Raw genomic sequence first — 16,881 nt, 5'->3', positions numbered from 1 at the left:
CCATTACTAGCAGATCATCTTGCTCACATCCTTATCTATCGAGGATTACTCTTAATACTGTACCCTGTTGTGTCCAGTTACAATATTTCCTGTCAAACATACTTTAAGTTTGTCTTACTTTTCTGCTTAGGTATGCTCCAAATTAATGCATAGGATTGCAAATAAATCTTTGCTCTAGTCTCAATTCTGCTACTGACTCGTATGACTTTGGGCAAGTGACTTAATTGTGTAGTGCCTCGGTTTCCCCAAATATAAAATGACAGGATACTTCCCTACCTCGGAGGGGCAGAGTGAAAATTAGTTTATGAATGTTTGTACAGCACTCTAATATCCTCCGATGGAAAGCCCCAGGGAGTGCAAGGTATTATTGTTGTTGTTACAAAGTAGTCTGTAGCTAACTTCATGTATCCTTACTCTTACCGCTTCAAAACTAAGCTGAAAGCTACTGAACACATTAGCCAACCCCCTGTAATGACTTGCCCTGAGTACCGGTTCAAGCTGTGATCATAGGGTGGCTTTGCCTTCAGAGCAAGAACGGTGCACAAGCACTGACACAGTTTTAAAAATTTGATTAAGATGTTAAAAAATACTGAACAGAGTTTGAGCATAGAAGTTTTTGGTTATCAGGGAATAACATACAGATTAGCGAGGGTGCAAAGTTTGGTTTAAGATCAGGTGGCATAAGGAATACATAATCTGCAATATCCCCGATTGGGGCTAAAAGGTTGATGGGTCAAAGTACAGGCATTGCGGTATGAAGTTCACAGAGTGGCTATTTTTGGGTGTGGAGTATAATGAGTGGATATGATGATGAGGATGGATTGACCCTCATTTGGTGAGTTTTAATGTTCAGGGAGTTTATGGTTCCAGTTCATATGATCCAACGGAGAAGGTCACTTGGTCCCTTTCTCGTAGTGGGAGAATGATGTCACTCTGGTTCACGCCTCCTGGTACTGTCGGTGGCCGGTGATGTGCTCGATGTAGATGTCCCTGAACCATCGGATGGCGTCTGAGACCATGAGGCGCCGCATGAGCCGTGCGTAGCGACGACCGATCCCGCAGGTCCGCAGCACACGCTCGTTGCAGGGGTCCCAGGCGCCCAGGGCTCCGACAATCAGGGCGTCCATCTGCACCTCGTAGCCCTTCGCTCTCAGGGTGTCAGCCAGGAGGGCGTACTTTTCCAGCTTACGAGCTCGGGCTTCGCGAAATGCCGGGGTCCTGTTCTCAAAGGAGACCGTGATGTTGATGAGGATGATCTTTTTCTGGGCCTTGTCAGTGATGACCACCTCAGGTCATAGCTGGCTGTCGGTACCGGGGATGGTGCAGTTCACGGAGATCTCCCCCAGGCGTGGTGCGATGGCTTTCACCAGGCGGTTCTGGACAGCGTTGTGGCGCAGCTGCCAGGCTCTGGAGTGGGGTTTGCAGCTGCACAGGACGTGGGGCAGGGTCTCGTTGGAGTAGCCGCACTTCCTGCAACGCTTGTCTCGGTTCCCGTGGCGGACGGCTCCGTTGAGCGGGACGCAGTTGAGCCGGGCACGGTGGATGAACCGCCAGTGGGCGAAACGGGTGAAGCCGCCCCCGGCGAGGAAGTGGTTGCTGGCGTCCCACTTGCTGGTCAACTCAAAGGCTTTACCCTGGACTGGTTTACGCTTCAGGGTTTCCAGGTACAGCGAGTGGATGGCGGCCCGTACCCCAGGCTTTTAAACAGACCTAGCATCATACTGACTGTTAACCCGCACCTTAGTTTTACTTTCACTGCCGCCCATCAGCTACCCCACACTTCACTGACCAACCCATCTTTGCACGGGGAGGCCACAAGCCCCAGAGCTCGGCGAAGGGGCAGCGTGTTGCACGCACAGTGCTAGAGGCAAGGGGGGGCAGCAGCCCCCTACAGCAGGGGGCAGAGTACACCGGGCTCAGCCCCCACAGGGCGGGTGAAAGTCCGGCCACAGCCGGGGGTAGGAGCCCCGCTCCCTGCACAGGAAGGCGGCGGGACCCCCCAGGAGGGGGTGTAAAGCGCCCTGCACGGCGCAGATCTCCTCAGAGAGGGGTTCAGCCCGCCCGGGCGCCGCACAAAGGGGGATGAATCCCCGCCCCAGGGCGGCCTTTGCCCTCCGGGAACGGCGGGTGCGGGCAGGCGCTGCGGCCCGGAAGGCGGCTACTGAGCACCGGGGAAGAGGGAGGGAGCGCAGTGACTGAGGCTCGGCTTGGAGATCATGGCGACCCGGCGGCTGCTGCTCTCCCCTGCCTCCTGCCTGAGGCGGACTAAGGCCCTGGGCGCTCCCGCGGCCCCCGGGCTGCGGAGGGGCTACAGCAGCGCCGACTCCTTCCAGTACCTGCACCGCAGCCTCGTGCCCACCATGCACTTTCAGAAAAGCCTGCCCAGGTAAGGCGGCCGCTGCCCTCCCCGCCCCTGAGCCAGAGCGCCCGGCACCCCGCTGAGCCGGGCCCCCCCGCAGCGGAGCTCCCCCCGGGGCCCCCACCACCCCCGAGATCCCCGCAGCAGAGCTCCCAGCCCCTCTCTGAGCCCCCTGAGCCGGGGACCCCCGCACCAGAACCCCCAGTTCCCCTTTGAGACCCACCACACGCCAGAGCCTCTGGTCCTCCTTTCAGTCCCCGGGGATCCCCACACTAGAGACCTTGCCCCCTTTGGAGTGCCTCACCACCACCCTAGGGATCCCCACGCTAGAGACCTTGCCCCCTTCTGAGCCCCTCACTGCTACCCCAGGGACCCTGCACCACAGACACCTCCCCATCTTCCTTTGAGCCCCACACTCACCCTGGGTCCTTCCTCTGAGCCATCCTCTCCATCACCCTTAGAGCCACTCCACTCTGGGACCCCCTACCCTACCCCTTTTGAGTCCCCCATACCGGTAAGGGAGCCCTAGGCATCCTTCTGAGCCCCCAGAAACTCCTCCCTCTCTGCTACCCCTCCATCCTCTGTGCTAAGAAAACCCCCATCTCCTTTCCCCTGCCCAGCTAAGGGAGCCCCTTTCTCCCATGATTGCTGGCATCTAATGCCCATTTTCTCCTTCTCCTTTGTCTAGGTCAGTCCTTTTCCCCTGGTAAGGGAGTCCCATGTCTCTACATTTCAGAAATGGTGACTGCTGGCTTTAAAGGCAGCAACATTCTTCCACATCAGAGAGGAAATGCATTCTGTAAAAAAAAAAACAAAAACAAAACAAAAAAAAACCTGCTCCAATGCAGAGTAGGCAGCCCTGTGCTATGGGTGACTAAATACACAGCTTAATTGCTGGGTCCAACTCTCTTATGGTGAACAACAGGTTTTATAGCTCATGGTGAAGCCTTAATAGCACACTACTAGATCAGGTCTACTTTGGGAAACTACCAGTACACAGCAGGTGGTGGGGTCAACAGACCAGTCGATATGTATTGGTTTCAGATTGCTCGCTACACCCCTAATGAATGAGGTTTGGTATATGCTGAAAGTGCAGGAGATGGAGAAGGGTACATTGTCTTTGGGATGGGATACAGTATATTATGTAGGTGAAAGGTTATTGCTAACAGAGGGTAGTGACTTTGATCTTTGCTAGTAGTATTCAAGTGTATACTGCCAGTTTAAAAATTATAATCTAATTATAACCTTCTGTCTCAAATCTCTTATCTACCATTGTTTAAGTAACACATACGATTATTATAAAGGAAAGGGATTAGAGAAAACAAATCCCCCCCCCCCCCCCCGCATTTGTTTACTTTGTGCATTGGACAGCACTTCCTGTATAGTTAATTTCATTGTTTCATTATACTGTAGTTAGTTTCCCCATTTGTTTGTGTGGCTTTTTCACAGAGCAACAGGGGAGAAAGAAGCATTTTAAAAAAATAGAAATATGGCAGTAAAAACAACAAAAATCAAACTATGTATCAAGGTGAAAACAGCTTTCATGTTTAGGCTAAGATGAGCATTGGAAAGAAATTTGTTAGAATTTCCACAAGGAATCAAAATACAGAAAACAGTCTATGCCTAGCAGTATATAAAATTATGGAGGATCTGTGAGTTGGCTACTTGTAAAACAAGTTCCGGTTTTTCTGTCATGCTTACTTAGGCCTGGGCTACACTAGTGGGGGGGTTCGAACTAAGATACTTCGACTTCAGCTACGCAAATAGCGTAGCTGAAGTTGCGTATCTTAGTTCGACTTACCTGGCCGTCCTCACGGCGGTGAGTCGACTGCTGCGGCTCCCCCGTTGACGCCGCTTACTCCTCCTGCCGAGGTGGAGTATGGGCGTCGATTAGTGGATCGATTTATCGCGTCCAGACGAGACGCGATAAATCGATCCCCGATACATCAAACACTACCCGCCGATCCGGCGGGTAATATAGACGTACCCTTATAAAAAGAGCATAGGAATTAACTTACAAACAATATGGTATTTTAAGAATCTTTACTGTCAGAGCTTTAACAACATCATTTTAGTTTGCTTTTTTTTTCTCTCCCCTCAGGTTGCCAATTCCCAAACTAGAAGATACTGTTAGGAGGTATTTGAATGCCCAAAAGCCTCTCTTAGACGATGATCAATTCAGGTATGGATACATAGAAAACCAAACAGTGCTTCAGTGTACATCAAATCTTTCACTCCAACTCCTACATATTAGAAGATGCATCTTTTTAAAAAAATGCCTGGAAACAGCATTTTGATCGTCTGATTGATTGATTGATTGTTTTAGGAAAACTGAAGAACTTGGTCGCAGCTTTGAACATGGAATTGGAAGAGAATTGCATGAGCAGCTGGTTGCTCAAGACAAGCAGAACAAACATACTAGTTACATCTCAGGTAGGAAGGTTTATAGTGGGATAAAGAAGAGACTCATTTTGAGGAGAGACTTGCTTGATGACAGTCAGCTCATAATGCTATGAATAATAGATTAAAGTTTAAGCTCCTTATTATTGTTTACACTCAGAACAAGATGTGAAAACTCCATTTGACAATGTCTGAGCTAATTAGAAGACCGTCTCTGGTGGAAAAAAGAGGGCACTTCACAAAATGTTATCTTTAATATACCAAATACTTTAGGATCTCTTATTGTCACCTAACAGAAATATCAACCACAGCAAGATTTCCTCAAAGATGTTTTCATTTGGAAGAAAGTAACTTAAACCAGTACATTAGCAAAATATAATGGTAAAAAAAAAAAATGTCGTATAGGAAGAACAATGGTGCTATCAAAATCAAAAATGGAGGGCCAGCCACAACACTCTTAGTATACAGATTTTTATTAAAGTGAGCAAAAGATTGTGTCTGTCTATATAATCAGAACACATTGGTGAAAAGAACATTTGCTCAGTGATATACAGTATCATTTTGTACTGTGGTCCACTCTGATAGAATGCTGTGTATGCTGTAGTGCCTATATGTAAGGGGAATTAGTTAAGGTTAATGTGGGATCCTTATATCAAAATATCCTTAAGCGTGGAGCATCTTGCTCAAGTGCAGGACATGTTGGTATCTGTGTAGGAAGATCTTGTGTCCTGGATGTTCTTTCCCCTGTTGGAGAAGAAAGATCCTGCTGCTATAGGAGGTTGAGGGATATTGGAAAAACAGTAGTGAAAAATATTTACTGTTTATTTTTTAAAAGAGTAATTAAAAATATAAATACAAGTATATTCCCGTGTTTAGACTCCTCCATGCCTCTAAAGCTAGTAAACTCTATAAAAAAACTAACCCAGGTCTAGTTACAGTCATGAATCTATTTGAAAGTGCTTGATTGGAAAACTGAATTCTCAGAAAAGTTGGGAAAGATGACTGAACAGTGGGGGATGGAAAGAGACACTCCCCCAGCCTTAAAAAAATGCAGAGCATTATTCTTTTAAAGAACAAGAAAAGGAAAGACTCAGAAAGAGGAAGACCAGAATAAAGAAAAGGCGAGAGAGAACATAAGACAAAAAGAAGGAGATGAAATTCAGACAGAGAGAGAAAGAAAAGAGGGAAAGAAAAGCAAGAGAAAGCATGTAGCTTTTAGGTTAGTGAATTTTTTTTATTTATTCATGTTACTTCCAATGGCATTCAAATGTAAATGATTATAGTGTTTGTGGAAGGCAGATGCTGGGTGGACAGCAATGGAGACTGAGATAATATATCCAGTACAGCACAAGCAGCATCAGTGTAGTCTTCTCCCCATACTGTCCTGCCATTGTGCTTCAATCCTTGCTCTCTGCTGAGACTACCAGTAAGGGTGCCAATGGTGGCAGTTTACCAGACATGTATTTGAATTGCACTGAGAACCACCAACTTCTCACATAGGCCAGCTTGATCAGCCTTTTGATAGTAATGACTTTCACTCGTTATTGCCATCCTGTCACCCCAGTATTTCCCTGGCGGATAGCCCACCTAAGCTTAATGTTGAGGGGAAATGTGGCAGATTATTATCGTTAACTGGTTTTCTTGAGCATTATTATGTAAATGGATTACGTGCTGCAGCTGCAACCGGCCCTCTTTCCCCCGACTTTCAAGTCCTGTTCATTTTTGTTGTTGTGTCCGTAAGTGTAACAAAACATAATTATTCCTATGAGGAGGAAGAATGAGTTAAGAGGCTTATATACCGTGGTGAGGAGTGGGTTATAAAACCCAACTTGTATGCTAGCTAGTTTTTCACCTCTGGAGATCTGGACTTCAAATTCTGACTTAAGTCATAGCTGAAAATGAGTGTGGTTTTACTGAGTCCCCAGTGGGAATTAGGGGTTGCTGCAGGGAAGGAATTCAGAAGGGAAGAACAGAAGACACAGGCAGAAGAAAGTGAGAAATAGAGAAAGAAGGATGAAAAAGGAAGGGAAATGGGACAGAAGTAATGGTTCCAAAGGTGAGCATGTTTTCCCACTGAGTGATGCAACCTAAAGGCCATGCTGCACTCTAGATCTTTGGGCAAAGCTCCCACTGACATCAGTGGGAGGTCCATTTCTCATTTGGTGGGAATATGTTGCCCTAATGTACCCCAGTCCATGGATTGTAATTAAATACAGATATTGGAGCTCTCTACCGAATGACTTTGACATGTAATATAGATGGTTCTAAACAGTGCTTTCACAATTAGCCAATTTTACCTGTATTAATCTATTTCTCAACTCTCCATTTTTAGGTCCCTGGTTTGATATGTATCTAAGTTCACGTGACTCTGTTGTTTTGAATTTTAACCCATTTATGTCTTTCAACCCTGACCCAAAAGCTGAATATAATGATCAGCTCACACGAGCAACTAACATGACTGTTTCTGCTATGCGTTTTTTGAAGACCCTCAGGGCTGGCTGTCTAGAGCCAGAGGTTTTTCACCTCAATCCAGACAAAAGTGATACTCAAACCTTTAGGAGACTCATTCGATTTGTGCCTTCATCTCTCTCATGGTTTGGTGCCTACATGGTCAATGCATACCCCTTAGATATGTCTCAGTACTTCCGACTTTTCAATTCCACACGATTGCCTAAGCTCAGTCGAGACGAGCTTTTTACAGATGAAAAAGCAAAGCACTTGCTGGTGCTCAGAAATGGGAATTTTTATGTATTTGATGTCCTTGATAGAGATGGGAATATAGTGAAGCCTTCTGAAATACAAGCACACCTGAAATACATACTTAGTGACAATAGTCCAGCCCCAGCCTTCCCTCTTGCATATTTGCCCAGTGAAAACCGAGATATATGGGCACTACTGAGACAGAAGCTACTCGATAATGGCAATGAAGAAGTCCTCCAAAAAGTGGATTCTGCTGTCTTCTGTCTATGTTTAGATGACTTCCCCATTAAAGACCTTGTGCACTTGTCCCACACCATGTTGCATGGAGATGGTATTAACCGCTGGTATGATAAGTCCTTTAACCTTATCCTAACCAAAGATGGCAATGCGGCCATTCATTTTGAACACTCCTGGGGAGATGGTGTGGCTGTATTAAGATTTCAGAATGAAGTATTTAAAGACAGCACCCAGAAGCCAGCTGTCACCCCACAATCGCAACCTGCTGCAGTTGACTCTTCCAGCGCTGTGCAGAAACTCAGCTTTAGGTTGAATGATGCCTTAAAAGCAGGAATTACCAAAGCCAAACAGAACTTTGATGCCACTATGGAAACCTTGACTCTTGATTTTATTCAGTTTAAGAAAGGAGGCAAGGAGTTTTTAAAGCAGAAGAAGATAAGTCCTGATGCTGTGGCTCAGCTTTCGTTTCAGATGGCTTTCCTTCGGCAGTACGGCCAGACTGTTGCCACGTATGAGTCTTGCAGTACGGCAGCTTTCAAACACGGTCGCACAGAGACCATCCGTCCTGCCTCCATCTATACAAAGAAGTGCACGGAAGCTTTTGTCAGGCAACCTTCCAAACACAGCACAGAGGAGCTTCAGCAGATGATTGCTGAGTGCTCAAAGTACCACAGCCAGTTGACAAAAGAAGCTGCTATGGGTAAGTGTGAGTGTCAGGTCATGGTGATAGAACATTCGCATTGCTTCACAAAATGAATCTCATTAGCTTATTTGCTCATTAATGCTAAACTTTTACAGAAGTCTCACTAAGTGTAATTTAATCTTGCTGGAGGGCCTATGCTCATTCAAACTTTGTAGAATGCCAACTACACCTCTACCCTGATATAACGCGGTAAAGCAGTGCTCCGGGGGGGCGGGGCTGCGCACTCCGGCGGATCAAAGCAAGGTCGATATAATGCGGTTTCACCTATAACGCGGTAAGATTTTTTTTGGCTCCCAAGGACAGCGTTATATCGGGGTAGAGGTGTAATAGCAGTGCTTTCCAGGTTAAAAAACATATTGTTCTTGTGACATTCTTCTTAAGAAGGGAGTGTCTTTGAGTTCCCCTTATTTGCTTCAGATCCACGCACATCAAGATTTTTCTTATCCTGTAGATAAATTACTGTTATACTAGCCCACATGTGGCAGCTAACTGGCTGATGCCCTGGAGAGTGCAACACAAAGCAGGATTTTGGGTCTTGCTTCATGTATCTGCCTGCAGGTGGTACTGAGGCCACTGTGCAAACTGGCCTTGGTTCCTTCTGCTGCACCAGTGATAAATTTTCCCAAGTGGCTCTATCTGACCTGACCCGATTGCATTTTAAAATAAATCAGAATTAGAGCTTGCTAACTTCTTCTAGATTTTTAGTAAAATGTAGACTACAGGGCCTTGTCCGATTTTATTGTAATCTCTTTCCTGTTGGTTCAATAGCGTTTTCCTCTGTAGTTCCTGCCATTTGGAACACGCTATCTCAGACTCTTTTTTAAAGTAATATGAAAACATTTATTCCTTTTTCAAACCTCATATTTTGATCTTCTCCATTTAACTTCTGAACTATTGTTAAAAACCGTTTTTATTAATATTGCAGTAGTGCCTAGATGTCCCAGAGATCATGGCCCCATTATAGTAGTTGCTACATAAATGAGTAAAATAGAGTTCCTGTCCCAGAGAATGGATGTGCTAAAAATGCATTGCAATTTCCTTCTGTAAAGCATATTACCATAACTTGTAAGAAAGCTGCTATAGAAAAAACTCTTGTAAGTTTTGTGGCTTTGAAGAGGTGTGATATTTAGTGTGTTAAATAACTACACCTCTACCTCAATATAACACGAATTCGGATATAACGCGGTAAAGCAATGGTCCAGGGGGGTGGGGCTGCGCACTCCGGTGGATCAAAGCAAGTTCAATATAACGCAGTTTCACCTATAATGCGGTAAGATTTTGTGGGTCCCGAGGACAGCGTTATATCGAGGTAGAGGTGTATTTTCTGTAGAAAAGCAGTGATTTTCTGTAGTGTTTTTTATTTTAATGCCACTATATAAATCCATGGTATGCCCATACCTTGACTACTGAGTGCAGTTCTGGTCACCCCATCTCAAAAAAGATATATTAGAATTGGAAAGGGTACCAAGAAAGGCAACAAAAATGATTAGGGATATGGAACAACTTCCATATGAGCGGAGATTAAAAAGAATGGGAGCCTTCAGCTTTAGAAAAGAGATGACTAAGGGGGGGGGATATGATAGAGGTCTATAAAATCATGGATGGTGTGGAGAAAGTGAAAAGGGAAGCATTATTTACCCCTCCACATAACTCACAAACCAGGGGTCACCCAATGAAATTAAGAGGCAGCAGGTTTAAAAACAAATATAAGGAAGTACTTCTTCACACAACGCACAGTTAACCTGCGAAATTCATTGCCCGGGATGTTGTGAAGGCTAAAAGTATAACTGGGTTCAAAAAAGAATTAGGTAAGTTCATGGATGATGGGTCCATCCCTGGCTATTTAGCCAAGATGATTAGGGACACAACCCCATGCTCTGGGTGTCCCTAACCCTCTGACTGCCAGAAGCAGGGACTGGATGACAAGGGATGGATCACTTGATAATTGCTTTGTTTTGTTCATTCCCTCTGAAGCCTCTGGCATTGGCATTAGCAATTTGCCTAAGTGAACCATTAGTCTGATCCATCATGGTCGTTCTTATTTTAACAGGTCAAGGATTTGACCGGCATTTGTTCAGTTTGCGTTATTTGGCAGCATCAAAAGGTATCCCATTACCTGACATCTACCAGGACCAAACCTACGCTCAGCTGAATCACAACATTCTGTCCACAAGCACATTGAGCAGCCCAGCTGTGAATATGGGAGGATTTGCTCCAGTGGTGCCGGATGGCTTTGGTGTAGGCTATGGAGTGCATGATGATTGGATTGGCTGCAGTGCCTCCTCTTACCCAGCCAGGAATGTACACGAATTCCTCCAGTGTGTGCATAAGTCACTGGATGATATTTTTCATGTTTTAGAAGGTAAGCATATCAGTAGTTAGGCACAACAGGGCTGGGATACTTTTTTTTAATGCACAATATAAAATGTTTGGATCAAGATCACTTCTGATCATGTGTGGCTGAATGTGGAAGAATGTTGCTAGTGCTAATTTACTAAGCATTTTGACTGGGATTTTCAAAGGACTCTATAAGAATTAAGTGACCAACTTGCACTGAATTTCCATGGGAGTTAGGCACCTTTTGAAAATCTTAGCCATATAAAGAAATTAAGTGCAAGCTCCTGCATGCGATATTCAGGAAATACTTAATTCTGATATTCTGAACTGTTATGTAATGGAATATAAAATGTTCTTAAAATATAACAGAGGCATTAAATATTCATTTCTAGAAAGGAACTTTAGTATTGTACTGATTAAACTTGAGCTTAAGATCTATGAGTGTTCATGTTTACATTGGGAACGAGAAACTACATTTGAACAATGTTGTAACATCTACAAAAGTTGTATTCAGTTGTAAATCCTACACATGTGATATGCACACTTACTAGATCTGTCATCTTTATTTTTCTTGTTAAATTTGAATCAGTATCAAACTAACTGCCTCTTCTGTTGGAAGCATTTCCAATATAATGATTGGTTTAAATGAAAACGTGAGACTTTAACAATACCAACAACTGTAATCATGTGTTAAATCTTCAAACTGTTAAGAAATTGGTTGGAAAATCATGTTTAAATAAAGCTACCTATGACATGATTGAAGAAATGTTTTAGTAGTATCTCAGGATTAGGGATTTGAGAGTTCCTGGTGTGAAGAGTTTACACTTTTAAAATAAGCATACAAAGGCTGATAGAGGAATACAGTCAAATGCATATACTTTTTAGATAAACTTAATTTATAAAGTGTCAATTATTTCTGTTTGTACATCTGCCCTATAATCTGTTTTGTTCCCTGGCATAAGCCTGTATCTTTAATACTGAAAAATCATTTCTCATTAACTTCTCCATAGGCTAGTGCTGCTTTTCTTTCCCAAATCTCTCTCTCCTACTGTGGAGAAGGAATCACCATCAGCCATTCTCCTTAATGACTATTTCCTACCTTCTCTAGAACTCTCCAGACTTCTTGATGGCACCACGAGTATCTGTTGGAACCTTTCAGCCTATTTGCCAAGGCAAGTGGCAGGGATGTCTTAGTATTTGCAGATTTAAGATGTCTCTGAAATGAAGGCATTGGGCTTGAGGTGGGAGAGGTTCAAGGAGCTTTCCAACAGGCACAGTAGAATTTCCTGAAGGACAGCAGCAGCATCTGCTAGATTTATTCAAGATCTTGTAACTCTAGAGTCACATTAATTTGATGCCAAAAATCTGATGTGACACCCAATGCAGCAGAATTCATACAAAAGACATAAGAACGTTTGCTCTCCAGGAGTGCCCCCACCCTTCACTTGTTGAGTACTGTCACTGGTCCTTGCTTTGGGGCTCTATCTTTTGCATTAGCATCTCTATTAAAAACACGCTTACCCCCCTAAAAAAAAAAAAAGTTGGTGGCTGCTCTGAGAGGGAAAGTATCTCTATGCCTCAACCCCATCCCCTGTCTATTTTGAAAGCGCAAAAGACATTCTCTTCCCTGTTGAATAGCAGTGGTTCCTTTCTCTGCTGCCAGCTTTTCAAAATAGCACTAAAAGTGTCCATTTCACAGCTGTGTGAACAGTACCAAAACATAACATGTTGGCAGACGGTATATTCTAAGTGCATGGTGCTAGGATGTCATTGATAAGATTCATAGGACCAGAAGTTTAGTTGCCTTCAGTTTTTCTTTGTGTAATATAGATTCCCCCAGTTCTTTGCTTTATCAGAAAGTGATACAGTATGAGTGCAACTAGTGAACACAAGATGCCATAACTTATGTATAAAATGAATCTCAGTTACCAGGGTGAAGCAACCCTAAACCACAGGCCTCTCCAGACTCCTATCTATCAATATGTAGCAGGGCTTTTTATCCCTCTGCAGGCTGCTGCTAGAAGGCAGGACACTACATGTGCTGCACTTACTTTGCTGTTGAGACTTTGGCGAATGATGATTTCCTGGGGCTGAAGAGTACATTTGGGTTTGGGGAAAAAACCTTACAGAACAGAGAGGGAAAGACTAGGGGCTTTTAGGGGTGGGGGAAGGTATTAATAAATTCAAAACCTCTGAAGTACTTGGCTGTTTCCTTTAAATGAAGATGTCAGCTCTATTCAAGAGGGAAAATATTTACATACTGAATGGGGTAAAAAATTGATGACTGTGTAAAGATCATTTGGTTTTCAGAAGATAGTTATACATAAATGGAAACAAATACAAACTTTAAGCTAAAACATTAACTAAGTTGTCACAACATTTGAAATACAAGTCAGTTGGCAGGAAATGGTAACAGCAGGTTTATTGAACTAGCAGGAAACTATTACAAGGATGTACTGCTGGCTTAAAGCCCTAACACCTGCAATTACCTAATGTGCCAATGACAATGATCAAGACTGAAAGTTATTTATATAATAGGGTATTTTGCCAATGATAAATCCTTCCATGTTGTCTTTAACCCTGAGGGCAATGACTATTTAGTATATGTTGTTAAATCTGTCTCAAAAGGGCCAATGTGTTAGTCAAGAAATACAGCAAGGCCTTCCAATATTAGGTTTGGCTGTACTGAGTTTCATCTGAGTGAACTACTTGAACACAACCAATCAGACTGGTGGAAAATGACTTTATTAGTCAGTCTTGGGACAGCAAGTACAACTCAGCTGATATTATATTTGATTGTTGAAGTACAGCCATACAGAAAGTCACTCCAGAGGAACTTCTATAATGACTACAGCCCATTACTTGGCCAAGGTGTCAAGATTTTATTAAAAGCAGTTTTAGCATTTTAGAAACTTATGGGTAACTTCATAGATTCCAACAGACTCCTTTATTTTTTCATCATAGTCATTCCAGTCCTGTAGGAATTCAAATTTTACAGCATTAATACAAAACAGAATGGGGTAGTATTTAAAATCACAAATTGGAATATCAATTAACCTTATCAGCATTCCGAATTTGGGTTCTACACTGTCTGCAGGAAGGGTTTATGCCCTTAACCTGTCCAGTTCTATGTCCAACAGAAGTGAACATCAAACAAATTAAATTAGCTTCAAGCTTCTTAGTAGTTTTAGCTTAAGGAATCAGATTTTCTGTATCTGAAGACTGTAGCCAGTAACAGACACGCCAGCAACCATGGTGAGTGAAAGGATTATTTACAGTACCTATTCTCATGAGTCAGACAAGCCAATCTTCCCGTCATGTGGAATACCAAAGACAGGAACTGAGCCTGAGATATTTGCTCATGGCCAATGAAGATTTGGAGCATCTATGGGCTTGTCTACATGGAACAGCAATAGGTCAAAATGCACTATGGAATTTTTAGTGTGCAGTAGCAGGATGTGCATGCCTGGCTACTGTGCTGTGGTTCACACCCAGCCTGCTGTGCCCTAAGTCTCTGTGTATGCAGGCCCAAGGAGTCTTATGCTGAGCTTCAAAGGAGACTGCACATCACTATTCAACACCTGGAAGAGTTCTCAGGAGTTGCCCCAATAGTTTCAGAGCAAAAGAAAACCAGTACCCCCATAAAAATCTGCCACTTGAGCAAGAGACCATGATTTGGGTGTCCCGCCAACATTTTTTCAAGAGCAAGCTGCAATTATACCATGACTATTCAAAATACTGAAGATGTCCATCTTAGACACTTCCAAATAAGCACCCTGAGGTACACACTAATGCTGAGCACTCATGTTTGAAGGTTGTTTCCTCCTCCACTTAAGATTTGTGCATGCATGCCACTCTAAAGCACATAAAGCCATACTTTTAAATGGGTGATTGCTATTTCTGGGGATAGGGATACTGAGGAAAAATAAGTTTTACCTTTTCCAGCAAGTTTATTTCACTAAAAGGTGTGCCAGACTCTGCACCTTCAGCAGCAAACCCAGCCTACAAAAGCAGAATTAAAATAAACTTAGATATGAATTGTAATAAGTCTTAAATATGTTTAAAATAGTTCAACAAACAAGGTTATCCAGTACAAGTATTTATTTTAGTGGAGCTAGCGGTCTTACAAGTAGGTATAAAGAGTGACCAAATTATTACGTGACCTATGGTTTCAATATAGGGTATTACCCTCTGTTTAATAATCAAGGAGAGTTTAAGCCTGACTGTTCATGCCCAAGTTTTATTTTTACATATGTTCAATTCCAAAGGATACAATGGATGTAGAGTTCGGTTGTATCCGGAAGCTATAGGAACATTACTAAAACTATACAAGTAATATTGTAAAGCAAGGAAACATCAGTTTTCCAGAACACACCTGTTTTTCCTGCAAATTATTTTTTCTAACTTGTTTTTTCCCCAAAAAATCTCTATGGCATGACAGGTTTCTAAGTGTATCCAGTACGTCTGTTAGCAGTGAATGTATTAGATTAAAATTGTCACCAAGATACTTCAAGGCATTTTAGAAACAGTGTACTCCAGTTTAATAGCAAGCTAACAATGGAAAGCAAGAGAGGAAAAAAGACAAGTCTTCAGTTTTGGTTTAAACAGCATGAGAACCCAGACCTCTCTGGCAAAAGGGGCCAAGTGTTTGTAACTATCATCATCCTGTGTAGTTCATTTAGGTACAGAGGAGTCAAGCAAACTACCACAAGGAGGAGAATCAACTAGATTTTAATTGTAACCAGATTAGATTCCACCCAAGCAGCACAATTTCAGAGTGAGATCTGCACGATTCTTTGTCTACGTAACCTATCCTTTCTAGCAGAAACTGACCTGAGATAACTACACTTAAGTCTCCACGGGTGCACGCATGAGCAGTGGCAACGCTTCACTCATCCAGTCTCACCCTCCCCCCCTCCCCAAACAATGACACTAAAGGGAATTACTGGGGAATAGAGAGATCAGCCAAGGTGGCTGCAACTCTGGGATCCAGCACATAAAGCAATGGATGCATTTCCAAAGAAGGTACAGTTGGGGTTAAAAAAAATATTGATATTTAAATTACAGATTAATGTTTTGTTGGTCAACAAAATTCCTCAAGAATTTAAGAACAATGACACAAATTAAAGGATGGACAATGTAAGAAGCCTTCCTATGAGCTACTTGGATTCTTTTTATTTTTTTGTTCTTTTATTTTTTTATGTTTAAACAAACAACTGGCTATGGTATAAGGAGAACTCTTTCCCGGTTTTGCAAACTGAAACGCATATGGGACCTGCTCCTGGATTCCTTGTAGACATAAATCCCCACTAGCTTCTATGAGAAGTTTGAGTGTACAAGGAATGTGCTCTCTGGCCATAAACTTTAAAGTGTTTTGGGATCTGTGAAAATTAACAATTTAGTCATACACATCCCACAATGTGTGACAAATGTCAATGGGAGTGGTGCATTTAGATCAAACGTTGTACGCAGCCTTTACACGAGCAGAATCACAAACCCGGGGGGAGGGGGGGGAGGAGACAGCAATAAAGGAGAAGATGCATCTCCACCGGCCACAATACAGAACTGCCACAGAGCAAAGAATGGAAGTGGAAGGGATACAGAGCCAACATCACCCAGTACACATTTAACAAAGATCCATGGAACATTAAACCATGTGACAGGCTGTTGTAATTCCAGCAGAACTTACTCCTGGGGGAATTCTGCGCCACTGCATACACAGAATTCATGTCCCCCGCAGATTTCTTCGCATCCCTGCAGAAAAATGACTTACTAACAGGGAAGCGAAGGGAAGCTGTAAGAGCAGTCATGCACCACTCCCTTGCAGTGGGAGTACATCATTTAAGGCACACGGAGCAGCTGGTGGAGAGATAAATCACCAAAGGACTGGGGATTCCCCAGCCAGTGGCTCCTACCCTGAGCTGGGATCAGCTGCTAGTCCCGACTGCTGGAGGCAGGAGAGGACGGCACTTCCTCTTCCCCTGCAAGCAGTGCCTGGGACTGTGTCAGACCCACCCCCAGGAACCTCCCACAGGTGCAGGAAGCTCAGAATCCTCCCCTGCTTCCTGCCCCCATCGCTTCTCAGCTGTGGGGGGAGAGGTCACTATACAGGGAGCTGCTCCCCCATCCACCTGGACCTCCCATA

At 43.5% G+C, this 16,881-nt stretch overlaps 2 protein-coding genes across 3 annotated transcripts in view; one reads left to right on the top strand and one right to left on the bottom strand.

Moving 5' to 3' along the window:
* The first annotated feature begins 1,602 nt into the window (after nucleotides 1-1,602).
* LOC112120574 (carnitine O-palmitoyltransferase 2, mitochondrial) lies at nucleotides 1,603-11,493 on the top strand. 2 transcript variants are annotated; one of them, XM_024219703.3, is made up of 5 exons: nucleotides 1,603-2,386; nucleotides 4,461-4,541; nucleotides 4,686-4,792; nucleotides 7,092-8,396; nucleotides 10,450-11,493. In XM_024219703.3, the coding sequence occupies exons 1-5, from the start codon at nucleotides 2,217-2,219 to the stop codon at nucleotides 10,779-10,781; spliced, it is 1,995 nt and encodes a 664-aa protein (XP_024075471.2). In that variant the 5' UTR covers nucleotides 1,603-2,216; the 3' UTR covers nucleotides 10,782-11,493. The 2 variants fall into 2 exon arrangements, with proteins under 2 accessions (XP_024075471.2, XP_024075472.2); XM_024219704.3 differs by lacking the exons at nucleotides 1,603-2,386; nucleotides 4,461-4,541; nucleotides 4,686-4,792 and adding an exon at nucleotides 5,936-5,978.
* Nucleotides 11,494-13,459: 1,966 nt separating this feature from the next.
* Nucleotides 13,460-16,881, bottom strand: part of LOC113406523 (CXXC motif containing zinc binding protein) — a 15,954-nt gene continuing 12,532 nt past the window's right edge. Inside the window, exons 7-8 of the mRNA XM_026651786.2 lie at nucleotides 14,673-14,738; nucleotides 13,460-13,711 (exon numbers count right to left, since the gene is read on the bottom strand). Of these exons, the coding sequence (XP_026507571.1) occupies nucleotides 13,634-13,711; nucleotides 14,673-14,738 (144 nt within the window). The 3' untranslated portion in view covers nucleotides 13,460-13,633. The remainder of the gene's footprint in view (nucleotides 13,712-14,672; nucleotides 14,739-16,881) is intronic.

This window comes from Terrapene carolina, unplaced genomic scaffold (assembly GCF_002925995.2).
Source record: "Terrapene carolina triunguis isolate 2854851 unplaced genomic scaffold, T_m_triunguis-2.0 Scaffold102, whole genome shotgun sequence".
NCBI lineage: Eukaryota > Metazoa > Chordata > Testudines > Emydidae > Terrapene > Terrapene triunguis.
This window is presented reverse-complemented; position numbering and strand designations above follow the sequence as displayed.